This window comes from Mchenga conophoros, linkage group LG22 (genome assembly GCF_057382185.1).
Source record: "Mchenga conophoros isolate Kocher_MC1m ecotype Shallow Benthic linkage group LG22, M_conophoros_male_GT1.1, whole genome shotgun sequence".
Taxonomy (NCBI): Eukaryota; Metazoa; Chordata; class Actinopteri; order Cichliformes; family Cichlidae; genus Mchenga; species Mchenga conophoros.
The window spans coordinates 7608801-7629990 of record NC_140546.1 but is presented as its reverse complement, the minus strand read 5'-3'; the positions used below and the strand labels follow the sequence as shown (position 1 = coordinate 7629990).

At 39.9% G+C, this 21190-nt stretch overlaps 1 protein-coding gene across 1 annotated transcript; it reads left to right on the top strand.

Moving 5' to 3' along the window:
- Positions 1-471: 471 nt before the first annotated feature.
- On the top strand, positions 472-13565 carry LOC146548718 (major histocompatibility complex class I-related protein 1). The gene is made up of 8 exons (XM_085263075.1): positions 472-632; positions 2036-2305; positions 8543-8818; positions 9346-9648; positions 10155-10250; positions 12087-12104; positions 12276-12344; positions 12676-13565. Exons 1-7 carry the CDS (start codon positions 575-577, stop codon positions 12320-12322), a joined length of 1068 nt encoding a protein of 355 aa, XP_085119201.1. The 5' UTR covers positions 472-574; the 3' UTR covers positions 12323-12344; positions 12676-13565.
- The last annotated feature ends 7625 nt before the right edge of the window (positions 13566-21190 follow it).

Here is a 21190-nt window from a genome sequence, read left to right as displayed (position 1 = left end):
AAAATTAGCCTTTATTGTCTCTCTTAATTTTTATTACCTTGCAAATATGTACAATGAAACTACCATTAGCACGCAGTAGTCCATCCAGATGCATGAACACCAGAACATACAGTGGATGACACTGTTTTGTTGCCATGTCCACCAGAAAAATGAAAAATATTGCTTCAACAATTTGCATCGCTTTTTTATTGTTTATGATTGTTAATGATAACATTGTTAATGAAACTATGTGTAGTAGTAAGAACAATAACAAGAGAAGTAGACTGTTAATGAAAAATGCCAAGTGCGACTTTTTTAACGTTTCTTAAGGGGGCGTGTCAGAATCAGTTTGAGAACCACTGCGTTAGTGTAAAAATTACTTTCACTTTCGTTAATAACCTAACTGTGTCAGATCGACCCAGATTCAAGTGACGTTGACGCCCATGGTAAATTCCCATTGGCTCAGATGGAGGCTTATACTGAAGTCTTTGCACGTTTCCTCCATAGTTGCTCTTGATCGAGGCGGGAGTACGGACTCTCTGTGGTCAACTTAACTTGTCATTTATCTCACTAGTTGACGCTGCCACCGGGTACAATGAAGACTTCGATTTTTCTGCTTCTCCTGGGTTTATGTACCTATGGCGGTGAGGCAGGTGAGTTATGACTTGGTTGTCTCTTTGTAAATTTACATATGAAACACGTATGGATTGTTTGTGAGTCGTTGATATTATAGTTTCAGTGCAACTTCACAGACTACGTTATATGAAATAAAAGCTTAGCGAAAATAACGATATCATTTTCTTAAAGTTACCAGGTTCATATTATTATTTCCTAATTATTACTTTTTAACTCCAAGGAGGTGTAAATGTAACAGGGTCTGAAAGTCTGCTGTCTATTTCTGAAAATAACAGGCTAAAATACGTGGACTTACATCTTCTGCGCTGTTTATATTCCCTTTAGCATAATTAATAAAATTATACTTAGCTTTTTGAGGTAAAGACTTTCGGTCTGTAAAATGGCATCTAGTTTCGCTGCGCAAACATCCAGCATTTATGCATCGCCGCATTTCATTATTTCAGATTTTCATTACGCATGCGGTCACACATAAACAATTAAAGAAAATTTATTTCATATTTTATTAGCCTTTATAGCCAACGTAGAATTCAAATTCATTGATGAGACTATTAAATCAAGTCACTTTTATTTACACAAATGAAAACAACGCAAGTTAACTCGAAGCGCGTTCTATTCACGTAGTGGATACATACAAAAATATAGTTGCAAGAACAGGGAAAGGAAAAATTAATAAATAAAAAAAAACAATAAATACATGACTGAACAAAATGTAAATAATCGTCGAATAATGAAAATAAATACATACAAAGATATAAGATAAAATGTCTACAAAGAACAAAAGCCCATTAAAAATGCGTTAAAATTGGATTTGAGAAAACAAAATATGGTGGGGTATCAGTATGAACTGGGAAGATGACCTACTAGAAACGACTATTTTTTTATGATGTATTTATGACTGTATTGTGTTTTGTTATTTTTCTTGTGAAGCACTTTGTGACATTTGACTTTGATAAGTGCTATATAAATAAACGATACTTACTTACAAATATGAAATCAGCAGATGGCTAAAATATTGTGGAGCAGACTGTTCTTTAAAAGATATCCAATACCATTGGGACAAAACAGGAAAAGAAATTTAACACAGTGTTACTATTACATAGTTTGTCCAGCAGAGAGCGCTAACAATGTGATTCTTAAACACAATAAAAAGCAAAGATAAATGTGGATACAAAACTCTACCCTGTTAATAATAAAATACTAGATTTACACAGTATTTACTTTTGTTTAAGATAGAAAAATACAAAATAAAACAAAAATTGTGTTCATTGTATCTAACATTTCAATATATGTCCTTATTGATGGCAAAACAGAGATTATGATCATTTAAAGAAAATGCAGGAAAATAACATTTTCTTTATATGTACAAAAGATTAAGAATATTATTTGTAAACTAAATTAATCATGAATTTTTTTTCTACAGTTACCCACTCTCTGAAGTATTTCTACACCGCATCCACTCAAATTCCAAATTTCCCAGAGTTTGTGACTGTTGGGATGGTTGATGATCAAGAGATCGAACACTATGACAGCATCACTGGAAAAGCACAAGTCAAGCAGGAGTGGATGGCCAAATACATTGCTGACAGTGATCCACAGTACTCGGAAAGAAACACTCAGATCTACATGGGTAATCAGCAAACCTACAAAGCCAACATTGAAATTGCAAAGGGGCGCTTCAACCAAACTGGAGGTTTGTTCATGTTTAACTTTTTACTGTGAAAATGTATTTTATTCACTCATCATATACTTTTTCACTTCATAGTGCTGTGCCACAATAAAAACAAGGCTCAATGCTAAAACGATAAGTCAATAAAATAACTGATAAATAAAACCGATAATTTATTTAATCCTTAAATATATCCTGTAGGCTGACAGATTAAATGAGCAGTCAGAGTGTCCATAGTTTACCTGCTGGTCTCTGGTTTGTTGTTGAAAATTCAAGAAGTTTATTGTCATATACACCACAAAAAAACAATACTTACGCTGAGCACCCCTCCTGGGTGAACAGACCGTTGCACCCTTGACCCTCCCACTGTCCCCGCCTACTAGCAAAGAAGGATCCGACACCTGTCTGTGTGGCTCACCTGAGCAGATCGAGCACAGACGCGCTCGTCATCAGCTGTGACATAATACGAGTCTAAACTCACGTCACCAACGAGCCGAAGACGACGTCAATGAAACAAAGTCTGCTTTCTGACTCTGAATATATTCCTGGCTGTGACCTCACATCTTATCAGCCAATCAGCAGCAGGCGCGGTTTGAACGGTCATCAGTGGAGCAGCAGCCGTGGACGTGGAGCTCAGCTTAAAATCAGCGGCTCGTCTTAAACCGTGCGGTTTGATTCACGTTTCAAACGTCGCTCTGTCCGCTTTCAGACGCCGACGTTAAGCTGTCGTCAGCAGACGTCAGAGCGCCCGCTGCCGATTGGTCGCTCCTCCGACACGCCCCTCTCACAGCGAAGCAGCTGATAACAGGCGGTCACACAGGACGACCCCGAGCAGCAGATCCACAGCAGCTTCTTGTTTTTAGTGCAAAACAAAATTATTTTTGAAAATGAATAAACACAAAACAGGGAAACAAACATGTTTGATGTCAGTTATTAAACGTCTAAAAACATTTATTTAAATGAAGAAACGCCGAGAAAGAAACAATCAAACAGATTCTGTTGAATCTGTTTATCTGTCACAAACAGCAGAGTTTGAACAGCTTCAGGATCCTTCGAGTCTTCAACTGATCGAACGTTCGGCCTGAATTCACAGCAAACACAAGAAAGGAGGGACGTCTCCCAGTATCCTCGCTGTGATCCCAGTATCCTCGCTGTGATCCCAGTGTACTCGCTGTGATCCCAGTGTACTCGCTGTGATCCCAGTATCCTCGCTGTGATCCCAGTGTACTCGCTGTGATCCCAGTATCCTCGCTGTGATCCCAGTGTACTCGCTGTGATCCCAGTATCCTCGCTGTGATCCCAGTATCCTCGCTGTGATCCCAGTATACTCGCTGTGATCCCAGTGTACTCGCTGTGATCCCAGTATCCTCGCTGTGATCCCAGTGTACTCGCTGTGATCCCAGTATCCTCGCTGTGATCCCAGTATCCTCGCTGTGATGGACGTGAAACTTTGCCCATAAAACAACGAGGTCCATTATCTCTCTGCTGGTGCTGTTAGTTTGTTCACGCTCAGTTTTCAGAGCAAATAAAACATCTTTCCAAAATAAATCAAAACCTTTAGAAGATTTTCTGCAACAGAAGCTTCACAGATTCGACCAAAAGTTCTGAACAAAAGTGCAAAAAGCAAAACGTGCGACAGCTTCTGGGCGACTCTTCCAGAAACTCCAGCTCACATCAGCGTCTGCTTTCAGTCCAGCTTCGAGCTCGTTTTCACATCAAGTCTATGAACGAGTTTAAAGAAACTTCTTGAACTTTGTTGGTAATCAGATGCTTATCAGGTCGCTGCAGGTTTCATCCACCAAACGGCTCCAAACACAAACTGCATCTGGTGACGTGCTCGTGTTTCTCTGGAATAAAGATCCAATAGATTTGTTTTTATTTTTAGAGCCACCAGAAAAAACCTGTTTTCCCAGTGGGAGTGTGTCACAGAGAGAACAGGACAGATGTTGAGTCTGAACTGTTGCTGATATTTAAATACGCTGTGACATCATCTCCTGGAGCCGCAGATGATGTTTAACTGGAGTTCTTCACAGAGAGCAGCTCGGCGTCTGTGTGGAACAGCTGATTTACCAACATCATCATATTATCAAACCAATATCCAGAAAAACAGATTTCCTCTTGGACAAACATCCTTGTTGTTCCACATAAAATAAGTGTGAGGCTCAAACTGTGTTTGTAGACGAGAGTCTGTGACGAGGAAGCCCGGCGATGAGAGGCCGACGTGTTCGCAGGGATTTTATCCACAAAGTTACACACGAGAAAAACTCGGTGCTGCGACTCGGAGAGAAAACGAACAGGTGTAGCGCTCAGGATGGAGGCGGGGCTTCTGATCAGCTGTTTGAGCCAGTTTATCTTAAATGTGCCGTTTAAAGTGTGGAAATCTGAAACATTCAGCCCACCGTTTACATCGAGTTCATACGAGCTGTTTTTCTAATGTGACGTCTCCTGTTCGTCCACATGAAGCTGAAGAGCAGCCTGTCAGTGTCTTTGATGGTTTATTATGGAGGCGTCGAGCCAGCGCTGCCTCAGGGACACCAGAGATTCCTGCTTCAGTCAAAACTCTTCCTCTCAGTGAGAGAGCTGAATTTGTTTTTAACTCTTTTTGTAGGAGGGATCAGACTTAGATTCATTCTTTTGTTCCTCAGTGATTCACATCCTTAAATATGGAAGCTGTTGTTTCATGGAGATATTACAAAGGTCAGATTTGGAGCGTCTGTGATGAGTTCACGTTTATTAATATTCAGGTAAAATCTGGAAGCTTTGGAGAAACTGTTCACTGCAGCAGCTCAGACTTGACCTTCATTTGTCTAAATCAGAGCGGTGTCGTCAGCTGTGCTGCGATTAACTCTCTGCCAGTGACGGAGATCCTTTTACATCACCTGATTTTACTCGTCTGATAAAACACTAACAGGAAGAGGTGCAGAGAGGCGGAGCCGCCTCGTCTTCTTCCTCCATGCAGGTTAAATCTGTGGATGTAGCAGCCATCAGTTTATTACAGCTGTTACTGTTTGTGTAGAGTTTTGACTGATGTAGAGAAATAATTACTGAAACTAAATTAGTTTAAAGATTGAAAGATGAAACGATGCTCCGTGTATCAAAGGCTTTGAGTCCAGCATAACTGAGTCCAGCATCATCGTTGTTCTGCAGCTACGATAAGAGCAGAAACAAACTGGACGCTAACAGTTGATCAGTAAATGATCTTTGTCAGGTTGAGTCGGTGTAGTTCACCTCTGAGTCGTGGTGGTGCAGCTGCTCGTTTTCTAACCTTCTGTCAGACTTCATAAAGAAAAGGAGGCGACAGGTTAGAGACGACTTTGTGACGTTCAGATGTCAGACCGTCAGCACCTGCTGGATCCACAGCAGCTTCCTGACAGCAGCTCGACTCGCTCGCCGTCTCCCTGCAGCGTTCACGCACGCGACAGGTGGTGTCGCTCGCCCTCTCCTCACCTGCTCGCTCCACCTGTTGATCCTCTGAGCTGTTTCCTGTGGTCACTCTCTCTCCTCCTCACTGGCTCCAAAGCTGAGCTGTAAGGTGTGTGGGCGGGGCATCAAAACAGCTGTCGGCTTCATCTTCCACCATTTTATAGTTTTTGATGAGCTCACCTCGTCCGCCATTTTATAGTTTTTAATGAGTTCATCTCGTCCGCCATTTTATAGTTTTTAATGAGCTCACCTCGTCCGCCATTTTATAGTTTTTGATGAGCTCGCCTCGTCCGCCATTTTATAGTTTTTAATGAGTTCATCTCTTCTGCCATTTTATAGTTTTTAATGAGTTCATCTCGTCCGCCATTTTATAGTTTTTAATGAGTTCATCTCGTCCGCCATTTTATAGTTTTTAATGAGTTCATCTCTTCTGCCATTTTATAGTTTTTAATGAGTTCATCTCGTCCGCCATTTTATAGTTTTTAATGAGTTCATCTCTTCTGCCATTTTATAGTTTTTAATGAGTTCATCTCGTCCGCCATTTTATAGTTTTTAATGAGTTCATCTCGTCCGCCATTTTATAGTTTTTAATGAGTTCATCTCGTCCGCCATTTTATAGTTTTTAATGAGTTCATCTCGTCCGCCATTTTATAGTTTTTAATGAGTTCATCTCTTCTGCCATTTTATAGTTTCTGATGAGCTCACCTCTTCCGCCATTTTATAGTTTTTGATGAGCTCGCCTCTTCCGCCATTTTATAGTTTTTGATGAGCTCACCTCTTCCGCCATTTTATAGTTTCTGATGAGCTCGCCTCGTCCGCCATTTTATAGTTTTTAATGAGTTCATCTCTTCTGCCATTTTATAGTTTTTAATGAGTTCATCTCTTCTGCCATTTTATAGTTTTTAATGAGTTCATCTCGTCCGCCATTTTATAGTTTTTAATGAGTTCATCTCGTCCGCCATTTTATAGTTTTTAATGAGTTCATCTCTTCCGCCATTTTATAGTTTTTAATGAGTTCATCTCGTCCGCCATTTTATAGTTTTTAATGAGTTCATCTCTTCTGCCATTTTATAGTTTCTGATGAGCTCACCTCTTCCGCCATTTTATAGTTTTTGATGAGCTCGCCTCTTCCGCCATTTTATAGTTTTTGATGAGCTCACCTCTCCTGGGAGCGCTGCCCAACCAGCCGACCTGGTGACGTAATGAGTGATGTCACGACCACATGACAGCGAGCTGGAAAATGACTATAAACAAGAATCACTTTGAATCCGACGCTTCTCCCAGAATAAATCACAACGCTCTTAATTTTGTGTCAAAGCTGTAAAATGTGCTGTTTCACGTCCTCTTTAACTCGACATGTTTCCTCACTTTAACCCAAAAAACTCACAGCGACTAAATCCTCAAGTAAAAAAACTTTAATCAACTTTCCCTCGTACAAAATAAATGAGACGAACTGAATTAAAAATACTGACGCTCATCTCCAAAATCATCCACAGTACAGACATAATTACATGACCACAGCCCCGTGGTATCGTCTAGGCCAACATTCGCCACTTTTCCAATTCGTCTGGTTAAGAAATGATGTAAAAATCGCCATTTAATAAATCAGGACGCAGCAAAGGTTGGTGAAAACCCCGCCAGAACACCGTATTTAGCGCCAACGGGCAGTGTTTGAAAGCCTTCGTGTGAGCAGCCAAAGAAACGACATTTTTGGCGGGGTCTTTGAGGGCTGTGCGCGACATTTAAGAGCTGCGGAAAAAACAGCGCTCTTGCTCGGTCACTGAGCTGCTTTACCCGGCGCTCAGTGACAGCTGTGAGGCGTTTTCTTAAACTATGCGGGGCCTCCTCATGTTTCTCATCCACTGTAGTTAAACTCCAATCAAAGAAGAAGGAGCGCAGACACCAACTCATCCCTCAGTCCGGTAAAGTGATCGCTTAAGTTTGCCTATTTGATCACCAGCAGCACTGACTAACAATGGGCTGTGAGGCCGTTCCTCAACTCTCTGTACGTGTTACTCAGGGCCACTGATCAATGATCGTGACAGTTTGTGTATTTATGATCGACACTGACCTCACAGCCTGTTGTTAGTGGTTTTAGCATCAGGCATTATGCAGATGTCCTGTTTCAAAGTTGGGGAAACCTGCAGTCAGCTGAGACTGAAGAAGTCATTTAGATGAGCGATGAAACGTTTCTCCCGCTGAAAACACGACGTCCAGATGAACAGAATCAACTTTTTGGACTGTTTGTTTCACAGAGACCGTTCTGCGTTTGTTTGGGTCAAAAATGCAGTTTTCCTCCATTCAATGTCTTAAAAAATCTGTATTAAAAAAAAAAAATGCTGTAATCATTTAAAATGCTTTAAATTTCAGCATAAACTTAGGAAAAGTGTGTAATCTTCATCAGCAGCTCCTCCTTTACAGCAGCATGTAGCAGTTCTGAGCACTAAGCTGAATGAATGGCGCGGTTTCATTCAGCGTTTTAAATGTCGCTCTGTCCGGTTTCAGACGCTAATCTGACGTTAAACTAAATCTAAGTCACTAAATCCTGCTGTGGGTAAAAACAACTTTAATCAACTTTCCCTTGTACAAAATAAACGAGACAAACACAAACTGAATTAAAAATAATGACGCTCATCTCCAAAATCATCTGTTTTTTTTCCCAGTGTCTTTTTCTAAAATCTACATTGTTAATGATGAGTGGTTTTAAAAATCTTCCACTGAGACAAAAGCAGCCATAAATGTAGATCCTCTATATGTTGATCACGTCTCTGTGTCAGTGTAAGACTTTAGTGCAGCCTCTCTGGTTCACTGCAGTCTTTGTCTCTGTGTTTCTGTCAGGTGTTCACATTTTCCAGAAGATGTACGGCTGTGAATGGGATGAAACAGGTGAAGTGAATGGATATATGCAGTATGGTTATGATGGAGAGGACTTCATCAGCTTTGACCTGAAGGACCAGACATGGGTCGCTCCAGAACAACAGGCTGTCATGACAAAGACGAAGTGGGACAGTAACAGAGGTCGGATCGCACAGTATAAGAACTACCTCACCCAGGAGTGTCCTGAGTGGGTGAAGAAGTATGTGAACTATGGGAGGAGCTCTCTGATGAAAACAGGTAAAATCTATGACCAGAATTAGATTGTTAACCAATAGTAATATGTCTCAGTTTATTGCTTACTATGATATTAAATTAATATAATAACACTTTGTATGGCATTTTAATACATTCTTTAAATTTCATTTAATTGTATAAACTACATCACATCAAAAATAAATCAGTATGCTTCTAATAATAATAATCTTCTTCTTTTTCAAGTTGCTCCTGGTTGCCACAGCAGATCATCTTCCACAGTTTTAGCTCTGATATACTCATTTCTAATCCTTCTCACTCCTTATGATAATTTTAATATCATCAGTTCTGTCTCCTGTATTTGTCTCAGTGCCACCATCCTCAGATATTAAATCACAGCAGGTCTCACTGCCATCTTGTAAACCTTCCTTTCCACTCTTGCTCGTCTCCATCCACTCCACCTTGTCTGCACTCTCTTCTTCACGTCTCGTCTGCACTATGCACCTCTCCAGCTCAAATACAAGTAATAGTAATAATACAGAAAGAATGAACTGTTTGTCTTTACTCCACAGATCTCCCCAAAGTGTCTCTCCTCCAGAAGTCTTCCTCCTCTCCAGTCACCTGCCACGCTACAGGTTTCTATCCTAACAGAGTCGAGATGGTCTGGAAAAGAGATGGAGTGGAGCTTCATGAGGGTGTGAACAAAGGAGAGATTCTCACCAACAATGACGGGACCTTCCAGATGAGTGTTGACCTGGATCTCTCATCAGTCAAACCTGAAGACTGGCACAGATACAGATGTGTGTTTCAGCTCTCTGGTGTGAACGAGGACATCGTCACCAAACTGGACAAATCAGAGATCAAGACCAATGAAGGTGAGTCTGGAATCAGGATCAGATGAGTGATAAACATGGGAAACACACACTTGAATTACTGCAATAACCTGTGGTTCATGTTGGATGAGGTAATCTGTTTGTTTAGGTTTTCTTTCTGTCAGAATAATTTTAAAACCTAAATCAGTTTAGACCAAGTTGTGTTTTTCCACCACATTTCTGTTCTTGCTGAACATTGATGACTATAAAACATGTTCATGTGTGGCCACTGTTAAGCAATTATAATCTCTGTATTTACCTGACGAATGGACAGTTTTAGAAGATTTCATAAAAAATGGGGGAAAATGTATATTTTGAAACATTGCCAATAAATTTGAGTGTAGCAATGTATTGAAATTAAATTTAATGTCAGAACTTTTATTGTTAGAATGAAAACAAACATTAGTGAGACAAACATGTAGTGACCATAAACGAAGCTGTTGTACATGATTGTTATCTGTTTGTTGAAACTTTTTGTTCTCACCTTTTGTTTGTTCTGTGATCCACAGGAAATTCCATCTACATGATCATCTCTGTTGTTGTTGCTGTGGTTGTTCTTGCTGCCATCGCTGTGATCGCATTCATTATTTACAAAAAGAAGACAGGTGGGAAACAAGAACTTATTTACTTTTTTCCTGCATCATCTTTCTTTTCTTTTTTTTACACCTGAGCTACAGTTTGGTTGTCAGGGAACAAAATAACCACCAACTAAGTTATTGGAAACCAAACATTTCTTCTCTTTTCTTAACCATCAACTCTGCCAAACAAACACAACCAAGGCACACCTTTACCTGCATTAGAAAGGTGTGCCCTCTCCAGCTTCCTCCTCAGACACAATCGTTTCAGTTGCTTTACTCACAAAAATTATTTAGCTTTTTTTTTTCTTAGCGGCCAGGTTTCTCTTTCAGAACAGCATTTCCAAAGTTATTTTCTTATTTCATTCCTTTGTTTTATTTTATTACAGGTTTTGACAGTAAGCTCATTATAAAAACTGCCTGAGAGTAAAAAATGATCGTGGGTCGTTGAGCTCTTCTTTAAGTTAACAACCATCTCTTTAGTCTTCTGAACATTTAGAGACAGGTTGTTATTCTGACACCAGTCCACCAGGTGTTGTACCTCCTCTCTGTATTCACACTCATCGTTGTTGGTGATGAGACCCACCACTGTTCTGTCATCTGCAAACTTGATGATGTGATTTGAGCTGTACTGTGCAGTACAGTCATGTGTTAGCAGGGTGAACAGCAGAGGGCTAAGCACACAGCCCTGCGGCGATCCTGTGCTCAGTCTGAGGACTTTGGAGGTTTTATTTCCTATGAAGACAGACTGGGGCCTGTCAGTTAGGAAGTCCAAGATCCAATTGCAGAGGGAGGTGTTTATTCCTAGTAGGCCCAACTTTACCAGCTTCTGTGGAATGACTGTGTTGAATGCTGAGCTGAAGTCAATAAACAGCATTCTGACATAGGTGTCCTTTTTGTTGAGATGGGAGAGAGAAAGGTGAAGAGCAGATGAGATGGCATCATCTATGGAGCGGTTTGGGCGGTAAGCAAACTGTAGCGGGTCCAGATTCTGTGGAAGCTGAGTTTTCATGTGCCTCAATACCAGCCTCTCAAAGCACTTATGATGATGGGCGTAAGTGCCACCGGCCGGTAGTCATTGAGGCAGGACACAGTGGACTTCTTTGGCACTGGGATGATTTTTGTGGTTTTGAGGCATGCAGGTACCACAGCTGAGCTCAGTGTGATGTGTTTAGGATGTCTGTGAAGATGCCTGTGAGCTGGTCAGCACACTCCCGAAGCACCCGGCCAGGTATGTTGTCAGGTCCTGTAGCCTTTTGCTGTGGACAGATAGAGTACTTGGTCGTTGGGGGAGGGGGGCATCTTCCTTGCTGGCTCTTTGTTCTCTGCCTCAAAACGTGCAAAGAAGTCATACAGTTGGTGAGGCAGGGAGGGATCACTGCTGCATGCCGGAGGTGTTGGCTTGTAGCCCGTGATTGTTTGGATGCGCTGCCACATGCGCTGAGTGTCCTTTGTACTTGTGAAACTTTTGTTGTTGGTCTTATCTCCGTACTGCCGCTTCGCCTCTTTGATGGCCCGTGATAGGTCTGCTCTGGCTGTAGTGTAAGCTTCTCTATTTTTGGACTTAAAGGCAGAGTCTCTGATTTTCATCAGGTCTGCAGATATGTACAGGGGAGAAAAACACATTAATAAGTACAATTGACTAGAATTGTACATGAGCACATTTTGTGTGCAAGATCAGAATATATCTATAAACACATTAGTGAGTAAGCCCACTGTCTGTTTTTAACTTTACAAATTAAGTTAATCCAGATTGCAAAATGAAAATATCAAATTATGTTTCATGCCCTGTATAATACGTGAAAAAAATGTGTTAACATTTATAACAAATTACTAACATGATGTATTTTTTCCTTTTTATTTCAGAGAAACGTCCACCATCTCGTAAGTTAAACTTTGTCCCTTTTCTCTAATCTCTTGTTCACACTAAATTAAAAAGGGTTTCTGTACTTTAATCTAAGCAGTCTTTCAGGGCTGTTTCCTGTTGTGTTCGATTGTTGTAAAAGTGACAGATGAGAGCAGGATGTGGACTAACATTGTGTTTCTGACCTACAGCTGTAGAGAACCGTGAAGTCAAGGAGCAAATGCTTCCTCAAGCCTAAACCACAAACAGCTCTGCACACAGTGAGTTACTTCATATTTGTGTCTCATGTTTTATCTTTCTTTTTAAAACTTATGTAAAATACTGGCTGTAATAAAATCTCATTTTTAAATGCAACCAAAAAAAGTGTTTTGTATAACTTTAAATCATATTAAAAGAAAAATGCTTTCAAAAAACAGTTTCATGAAATGATTTAACTAAATTAAAACAAATGAGTTAATTCCCTTCAGAAACATATGAAGTAAATATTTGACTGAATCAGGAGTATTTTAGATCTTAATGAAACTGTAAGTAGATTATTTGTGGATCTGAACAATCCTAACATTTATTGTGTTTCTTTTTTTATCTCTGTAGGTTTATGGATAAACCTAAAGAGGAGCTAAAAGAAGATGTGGTTCAGCTCGTTCTTCTCAATAAACTAGAATTCATTGAATTGATTGTTCACATCATAAAATTTGTTTTTAAAAAAAGATCTAAAATCTAAAATATAGTTGCAGATGCTGGTTAATCAAGAAGTTTGAAAATGAGTTGGCAAATGTTTAACATAAACATCATAATGGTGAAACTAAAATATTCTGAATTTGTTGTTTTCAGTTTAAAAAGAAGTCACTTTATTTGAAAGATCTAACAAAGATGTGACCACCTGGAGAGACATAAAACACATTAAAAAAATATGAAACAGTGGAATCATTACAGCAGTTGTAGTATCATAAACCTTTGTATGTTCATCTTAACTCAAAAATCCAATAGTTTAGTTTTTCTGGGGTTTTCTTGTAAATTATTTCATCACTCATGAATGGTGAGATTCCCTCACTCTCAGTGATAAACGAATCATAATATATTTCTAAATTTTGTACATGTTTACTTATGTTTTTCGTAAAATTAGATTTAAAAGACAATCTTGTGTTGAATTCCAGGAGACCTTAAAAGATTTTTCTTTATGTCTGAATTTTTTTCTTAATTAATGAAGATTATGTTTATTCTCTGTTGTTTGATTTAAGATATATTTTGAGTTTTTTGATTTTAGAGTTTAGTTCAAGTTGAGATTCTGGAGGGTTGTGTGGGTTATGTTTTTAACACATTGGTAGATGTGTTTCTGCTTATAGTTCAGGATTTTTCAAGGTTTTCCTCATTTGTCTGTAAACTTTAAAAAATTAATTAGTAGAATATGTATCAGTAAAACGGCATTGCTCTTTCTCTCCTTTTCATACTTTGGTTGTCAATAAAGTCCCAAATAATCCAAATTTCTGTGACTTTTTGTCATAAAATGCACACTTAGGTACAGTTTCATGAATACTGCCTAAATATTATTGGACTAGATACAATATAACTTGTGATAGTAGCTCAGTAAGCTCAGGTGTCATAGTGACAGCTCAGGCTCATTAAGTATCCTGTGACAGAGGACCCAACGCACACAGCGTGGCACGATGGTTCAATGTTTATAGTTTTTTTTTTTGTCTCCACTCTTGGCTGTGCAGCTTTGCAGCTGATGTTTCTAGCACAGTATGCAGCACACACCACACACCCAGCAGGACCTGGGTTACTAGAAAGGAGAGGCATGAATAGATGATGGGGATCAGCCATGTAGGTCACCCCTCCCCTGCAGCTGAGCCATAAACCACACCTCACCACATACTCCCAGCGCCAGACTTAGACCGCAGCAATCGGAGCTAGCCTACTCCTACTAGTCTGTAGAATGAAAGGGAGGAAAAAGTTAGGTGTGTAGAGGGACTTTACACACACTACACAGGGCTGCCTTCAACTGCATGAACGCCGCCTGGCAGTGCTCCGTCCACCCGACCAGATCTGGGGCACCCTTTCGGGTGAGATCAGTTAAGGGGTTAGTCAGCTCTCCAAAGCCTGGCACAAACTGGGGGTATTAACCAGCCGGCCCCAAGAACTGACTCACCTCCTTTATGGCCCTGGGAGGCGGGCAGGATGCTATGGCAGCTGTTTTATCCATCTGAGGGTCCGCCTGCCCACCTCCCAAGTGGTACTCCAGATACTCTGCCTACCTCCGTCCAACCACACGCTTCTTCTGGGAGGGTGGAGCATGTCTGCGTCAGGGACTCACATACTGTGACACTGCATTCACCTTGCGCTGAAACTTGCAAAGAATATAGACCAATCTTTCTTCACCACAAGAACTATGGGGCTACACCACGCGCTGTGTGACTCTTCTATTACTAACATTTTTAGCATTTCAGCCAATTACCTTTTAACAATGTGTATTTTAAGGTCAGCTTCCTCTAGGGCTGTAAATGCACTGTGACTCCTGGGCACGTTTCAAAATGATGCTCTATGAGCAAGGTGGAGAACACATCTACAAAATGCTGTTGCAATGCAGCAACACAGGCTCTCTGGGCCTGTGTGAGATTGTCATCATAATAGAGGGAGGTGGGAATTGTGGAATTTTGCACCTCCATCCTAAACTCATCTCTCTCCTTAACCAGGCTTACCAGAGAAGTGGTTTAAGCCTCTTCCCAGTCTTTCAGAGGTTGAGGTGCCGAGCAGCTTTGAGCTGGAAGAAGGGAACAATACAAGCACTTTGTCTCCCAATGACAATTGCCTCAGGCTAGCTGCTCAGTTGTACAGGTGCTGCTGATGTTCCTGGGCCTGGACCAAATATTCTCCCCAAAGTGTGAAGCTTTGCTCTCAGGTCCAAAACATATTGAATATCATTCTTAGCTGGGCTTGGACCTTCCTCACAGTTTTCCTTAAAAAGCTCCAACAGCCCCCGTGGCTTCCTGCTGAACAATAACTAAAGGGAAAAAAATCTCATGGAGGCCTGGGGCACCTCCTGCCCTGCAAACAGCAGAGGGTCTAACCAGCAATCCCAATTGCATTCATCCTCGTAAAGAAATCATGGACTCTAAAGTCTTATTCAGCCGCTCCACCAACCTGTCAGTCTGAAGGTGGTAGTGTCCCTTGGTCAACGACTTAGTGTTTTGGGATTCTGGTTCTTTGATTCTTGTTCATTCATTATTGTTTTCTCTGTGTGACTTGTTTCCTAGTTAAGTTATATTATTCCTATTGTAGGTTTTCTGGTTTGTTATTAGGTCTCTTTTCATACCCTACTCTTGTCTCAGTGTCCTGTTTGTCTGTCTTCTGGATTAGACCGATTTATAATAGAATCTTTACACAAACTTTGCTAAAGAGCACTTCCCTTTACTCCTACAAATGTTTGGTGAGGCTCTGGAAAAGGACAGCAGCTTTCAGAAGCTTTTATCTCCCTTTCATTTAAGTCTTTGTTTTTCTTTAAGAGAAAAACAAAGACCCACTTAAATGTAATAGTTAAGGCCAAGAAAACTGATTAACTGTAACTGCAAAATTTTACACCCTAAAAAAGTTGGCTTTATCCAGACTCATAGCTCTGCCAATAACATTAATTCAATTCAATTCAATTCAATTTTATTTATATAGTGCCAAATCACAACAACAGTCGCCTCAAGGCACTTTATATTGTACAGTAGATCGCACAATAATAGATACAGAGAAAAACCCAACAATCATATGACCCCCTATGAGCAAGCACTTTGGCGACAGTGGGAAGGAAAAACTCCCTTTTAACAGGAAGAAACCTCCAGCAGAACCAGGCTCAGGGAGGGGCGGGGCCATCTGCTGCGACTGGTTGGGGTGAGAGAAGGAAGACAGGATAAAGACATTAGATGCCTAATTGATATTATGAGGGCAGCCCAAAATAAATCCCCCAGGTGACTTTTCTCCAGCTATAGCCCTCTCCCATGATGTAGAGAAAGCATTTGACACGGTAGAGTGACGGTTTCTATTCTGTGTATTGTAATCATCCAAATAAGGTGGTCAAACTTCTCTTTAACAACCCAAGAGCATTAATATTACCGAATTGTATTATATCATATAGTTATATAGTTCGATGGTCCCCCTTTTTTTTCTTTCTCTTTGGGGCAAAGTTAACATTATTAAAACAAAATGTGCTCCAAAATTCAACTACTTACAAGCTCTCCCACTGAAGAAGTACTTCCATCAATCTCACAAGCAGCACAACCAATTCAAAAGGAATAATAAACATCCCAGAATAAAGCTTAAAATGTTAGAGCAACCAATACACCCAACTCTACACCCAAGTAGAGTTGGGTGTATTGGGGGTCCCAAACTTACTGTTATAATCATTACATTTTTAGTCTGAGCCATATAACTGAAGAAAAAATTACTGAAATGTATTTTTGGGTACATTCTGGTGCTCATACTAACATATTTAAGTTTTTGAATTTAGAACCTTCACTGCCTTTTATACTTTTTCTTAAAGGACCTGAGTACTTTGTCCCACACTGAAAAAACTTGATAATAAAATTATTTTAACATTAACAGGTCTCTAGAGTGCAACCAATTTGGTCGCAAATGCAGCCTAATTTCTCAATGGTGTGACTAAAAACAATCCTAGACAGCACCGGTGCGACCAGCCCTTTGAGTAAAAAAAAAAAAGTCTCCGCAACTCTTAAAGTCTCTGTGTGGTCAACAACGGACACACATTATGCCCATATCGTGGTCTAAACCAATCAGAGATAGTCAAGGGCAGAACCTCTCAGATGCTTATGTCCAAGGCAACATGTTCAGATATTGAGATATTCAGTTCGAAGCCTTTGAGGCTCTTTTTATTTTGACTTTCTTTTTATTTTATATATCTTAAATTATTTTAAGTTTAAATGTCAGCTCAGTGAAGCACTTTAAGCACAAGAACTTTTTCAGTACCATATTATTCGGACTACAAGGCGCAACTAAAATCCTTTCATTTCCTCAAAAGTGTGCCTTAATTCTGGTTGTGCTTACTGACGGCAAACTGATTTTATGTGGTGCAGCGCTCAAAAATCTGTCAAAATGTTTTAGTGGTAAGCTATGAAGCTGCACCGCTTGATGGATTGTTGGATCATCACGGCTACTGTTGTCTGGAGCCTTGCAGAGTAATACGTACTGTGCTTCAATGTAATATTACCATATTGTGTGTGTATAAGGACCCCAAAATGGCACCTGTTAAGAGACATGCTTACGAAGCGGATTTCAAACTCTATCAGTCACGCATTAGAACATGGAAATAGAGCAGCTGCGAGAGAATTCCACATTAATGGATCAATGGTACAGAAGTAAATGGTAAATGGCCTGCATTTGTATAGCGCTTTTCTAGTCCCTAAGGACCCCAAAGCGCTTCACACTACATTCAGTCATCCACCCATTCACACAAGGGTGATGGCAAGCTACATTGTAGCCACAGCTGCCCTGGGGCGCACTGACAGAGGCGAGGCTGCCGGACACTGGCACCACCAGTAGGCAAACATGGGGTTAGTATCTTGCCCAAGGATATTTGGCATGCAGCCAGGAGACAGCCTGGGATCGAACCCCCAACCTTCTGATTAGTGGCTGACCTCCTGACCTGCTCTGCCACCTGAGCTACAGCCACTCCCAGACGTGGAAGAAGCAAGAAGAATTTGATGAGTAAAGTTTGACTCATCTGACTGTTTTGTTTCGCTTAATAATCGGATGCGCCTTATGATCTAAAAAATATGGTAGCTTCTGTTTCTTGTAGAACTGTGCTCCAAATAAAGAACTTTGTGTTGACAAGCTTGTTAGTTAATCATCAAGCTGCATTAAGTACAAAATGTACTAACATAGCTTTGCCGACATGTAGCCAAATTTAACGTTTTTAAATCAAATCAAATCAAATCCCTTTTATTGTCACATCACATGTGTGAGTGATATACTTCACAAACAACAGAGGTGTACCACTCTTCCTCCTCTGCCTCACAGCCCAAAGCGCTGTACGGTTTTGGAGGTTGTTGTGGACATACAACTGGACATTAGTGGTAAAAATAATAATAATTTAATTTACAATATTCATCAAAACCGTTTTATAAGATAAATGCATGGCATGTAGATAATCTTAGTACTTGTCATTCTCCACCCAACTTTATTTTAGGTCATTTACCCACAAGAAAAGAAGTCGCTGTATCTTGATCCACTAGATAAAATCTGTACCCCTCCATAACTTTTGCTGGGAGAAGGAAATCATCTCCAAAGTTACTGTGGTTATTGGTTATACTCTGATTTATTTTGCAAATAAACTCCTTCGTGATAGCACCGCTAGTGTGCATTACAGAAGTGTAAACCCAGGATAAATTCACCGGAGAGCGATGTGTTGACATGATCTCGTTTGGTTTTACAGTATTACAGTGTCAACGTCTTTGTCTGGACAAACTATTCCCAGCAGGTTATTTCAGTGTACAGTTTAAGGTAAATAGTCTTCCGCACAGCACATTACAATGTCATGAAATTAGTATTAAGATCCATTCACAAATCAAGTCTGTTATTTTTCAGCTTTTACTCTTTATTGCAACGACTGCAGATCAGTGACAAGTAGTGTACAGAAACGAACCTGGGCAAGTGGCTCCTCCTACTTTGCGCACTCTCGTAGATGGGGAAACAGTTTTTGCCCGGGGTAACTACTTTGGCACGACACCTGTTGGCAATGTGTGGTGAAAAAAGTGGACTAGTCGGCAGGATGCGAGTAAAGATGCAGGAGGAGAACTGTACCGGTGAGTTAACAGCATATCACTGCATCATACACCAGGAAAGGCTGTGTGGTAAAGTCCTGAAAACGGAGCATGTAATGAGCACTGTAACGCAAACTGTAAATTTTTTCCGAGCTAAAGGTTTAAATCACCGTCAATTTCAGTCCGTCACGTGGGAAATAGATTCAGAGTTTGCCAACATTCCTTAACAAATAACAAATTCCCCACGCTTGGGACTAATAAAGGTTATCTTATCTTATCTTATCATACAGAGGTCCGTTGGCTGAGTTGGGTAAAAGTTCTCAATAGCCTTTGAGCTCAGCAAGGAAATCTCACTTCATGGACATGGCATGTATGATGCCATGTTTTTATTCACATTTATGTTTAAAAAATATTGTTTTAGTGTGTTCAATAAATGTTTATCTTTTCTGGCCTGCGACCTAAAGTGTGCAATTGAGTTTGACACCCCTGTTTTATGGACACACAATTCTTTAGAACTGTCACGTACTGCGGTGGCAGACTGTGGACTTGTGGGGAAGTGGGACCCAAACGCAGGACTCTGGTGCAGATGAAGAGTGAGTTTTATTTACAGTGAACCGTGAAACAAGAACTATGTACATTCCCAGGAACTGTGGTCAGACCCAGGCCGTGACAAGAACCTTCTTAACTTAAATCATAATTTGATATCGCGTTTATCTTAAAGTATAAAAAAAATCTATTTTAATAGTTTGGGCCTTGGAATTGAACAGTTTATTTTATATATAGGCTCCACTTACCACAAACTGGTAATATGTTTTATTTACCTTGCACCTACCTGATGTTGTGTGCTGTTTAGAACCTAAATCTGCTCTATGTCTTCTTGTATATGATATTTAGCAAGTTTATTTATTCAAAATAGAATAAATATATTTTGCAAAACAGAATGCAAACAAAAATAATTTGAAACAGAAATTGTAAAGCAGCACTTCAACCAAACTGGAGGTTTGTTTGTGTTTCACCTTTTACTGATAAACTCTGGCTTGTATTACCTTGAGCTCTTTGCTTCACTCAAACAAAATCAATCAGCTTTCTCATTTTCATTTCACTTTTAAATTTTCTTCTTCCTTTGTACCAAGTCATAAAACACTAAAAGAGAAACTAGATAAAATACTTTAGTATGTCTCATAGCATGCAGTCAGATTAAAATACATCATCAAAGCTGAGAAAAATCATGAAATAAATGGAGGCTTCAGGAGATAATATGTAGGACAGACCTGCACTCTTTGGCTAGAAGTCTCTCCCAGTACTGACAGTCTGCAGCGCTGTCTGACATGGTGCCCAGCAGGTACGGGTTGATCTCTGTCACCTTGTTCACATCGTTGGATGCTGCAAAGACATGAATAAAATGTATTTTACAGTATTATTCCTAAAGTCTTGAACCACCTCATGACTGATAGTGTGTGTTTTTCTATACAGGTATGCTTTTACTGCATTGGCAGTGTGTTTGAGACTTCAGTAAACAGTAGATGGATCAACTGAAGAACCAGACGCATCTCTTATGTTGCTGGATTTTTTTTCCCTGTTTCTTAAGGACACAGTTTTCAAATTCTGTTCATTTGCTTTAGAAAGTTTTTTTTAAGCCCAACATTTCTTCTTTTGTCCTCCACTTGTTCAGATTTTTTAGGACCCACTGCACACCATGCTGAGATAGAATCTAATGAGCCGAATTTACAGTCTTCTGACAAGTGAAGCATGTAGAGCTTTTGAAATCAACCAAGACAGCTTGCAGACTTTGCAGAACTTCACACAAAGTTTGTGTTAGCAAAATCTAATTGATGCAGATCTCCTTAGAAAAATACACACAAGACAAAGTAAAAACACACTCCTCAAACTATGAGAGCCCTCACTCTCTGTGTGCTCTTTTAACAGCTAGTAGTACAAAGCACAGTGAAAACATGTGTATTTGATGCCCTCTCTTAAAGAAAAAAAAATGACAGGTTGGTGCTCAGTGAGTATATTCCTTAACAAAAATATATACATATACAAGAATATATCTTTTTTTAAAATTGCATTTTGGGGTTGTTACAGTGAGATAAATAAAACTCACACGTAAGTTTTCATCTGAAAATGTTGAATTTGAGTAAAAACCAACGCTCCGTAGTGTGACTGTTGGCGTGATTTTGATAAAAGTTGTCATTGTTGTGCTTAAAACTGTAAAACTTGTCCTGAACTGCATGTTCAGATATTTTTCTGTCCTTCCCCTACATCTAGGATGGTGGGGGAGGCTATTAGCTATAGTGTTTAACTGCAGGCACACTTGCATGTAAGATTCTGGTTTCCTTATTTAGTAA

Bases quoted from the DNA above. Each gene is read 5' to 3' on its own strand.
- LOC146548718 (XM_085263075.1), top strand. From the start codon at position 575: ATGAAGACTTCGATTTTTCTGCTTCTCCTGGGTTTATGTACCTATGGC. The intron at 633-2,035 runs GTGAGTTATGAC...TTTTTTCTACAG, and splicing joins TACCTATGGCGGTGAGGCAG to TTACCCACTCTCTGAAGTAT. The intron at 2,306-8,542 runs GTTTGTTCATGT...TGTTTCTGTCAG, and splicing joins GCGCTTCAACCAAACTGGAG to GTGTTCACATTTTCCAGAAG.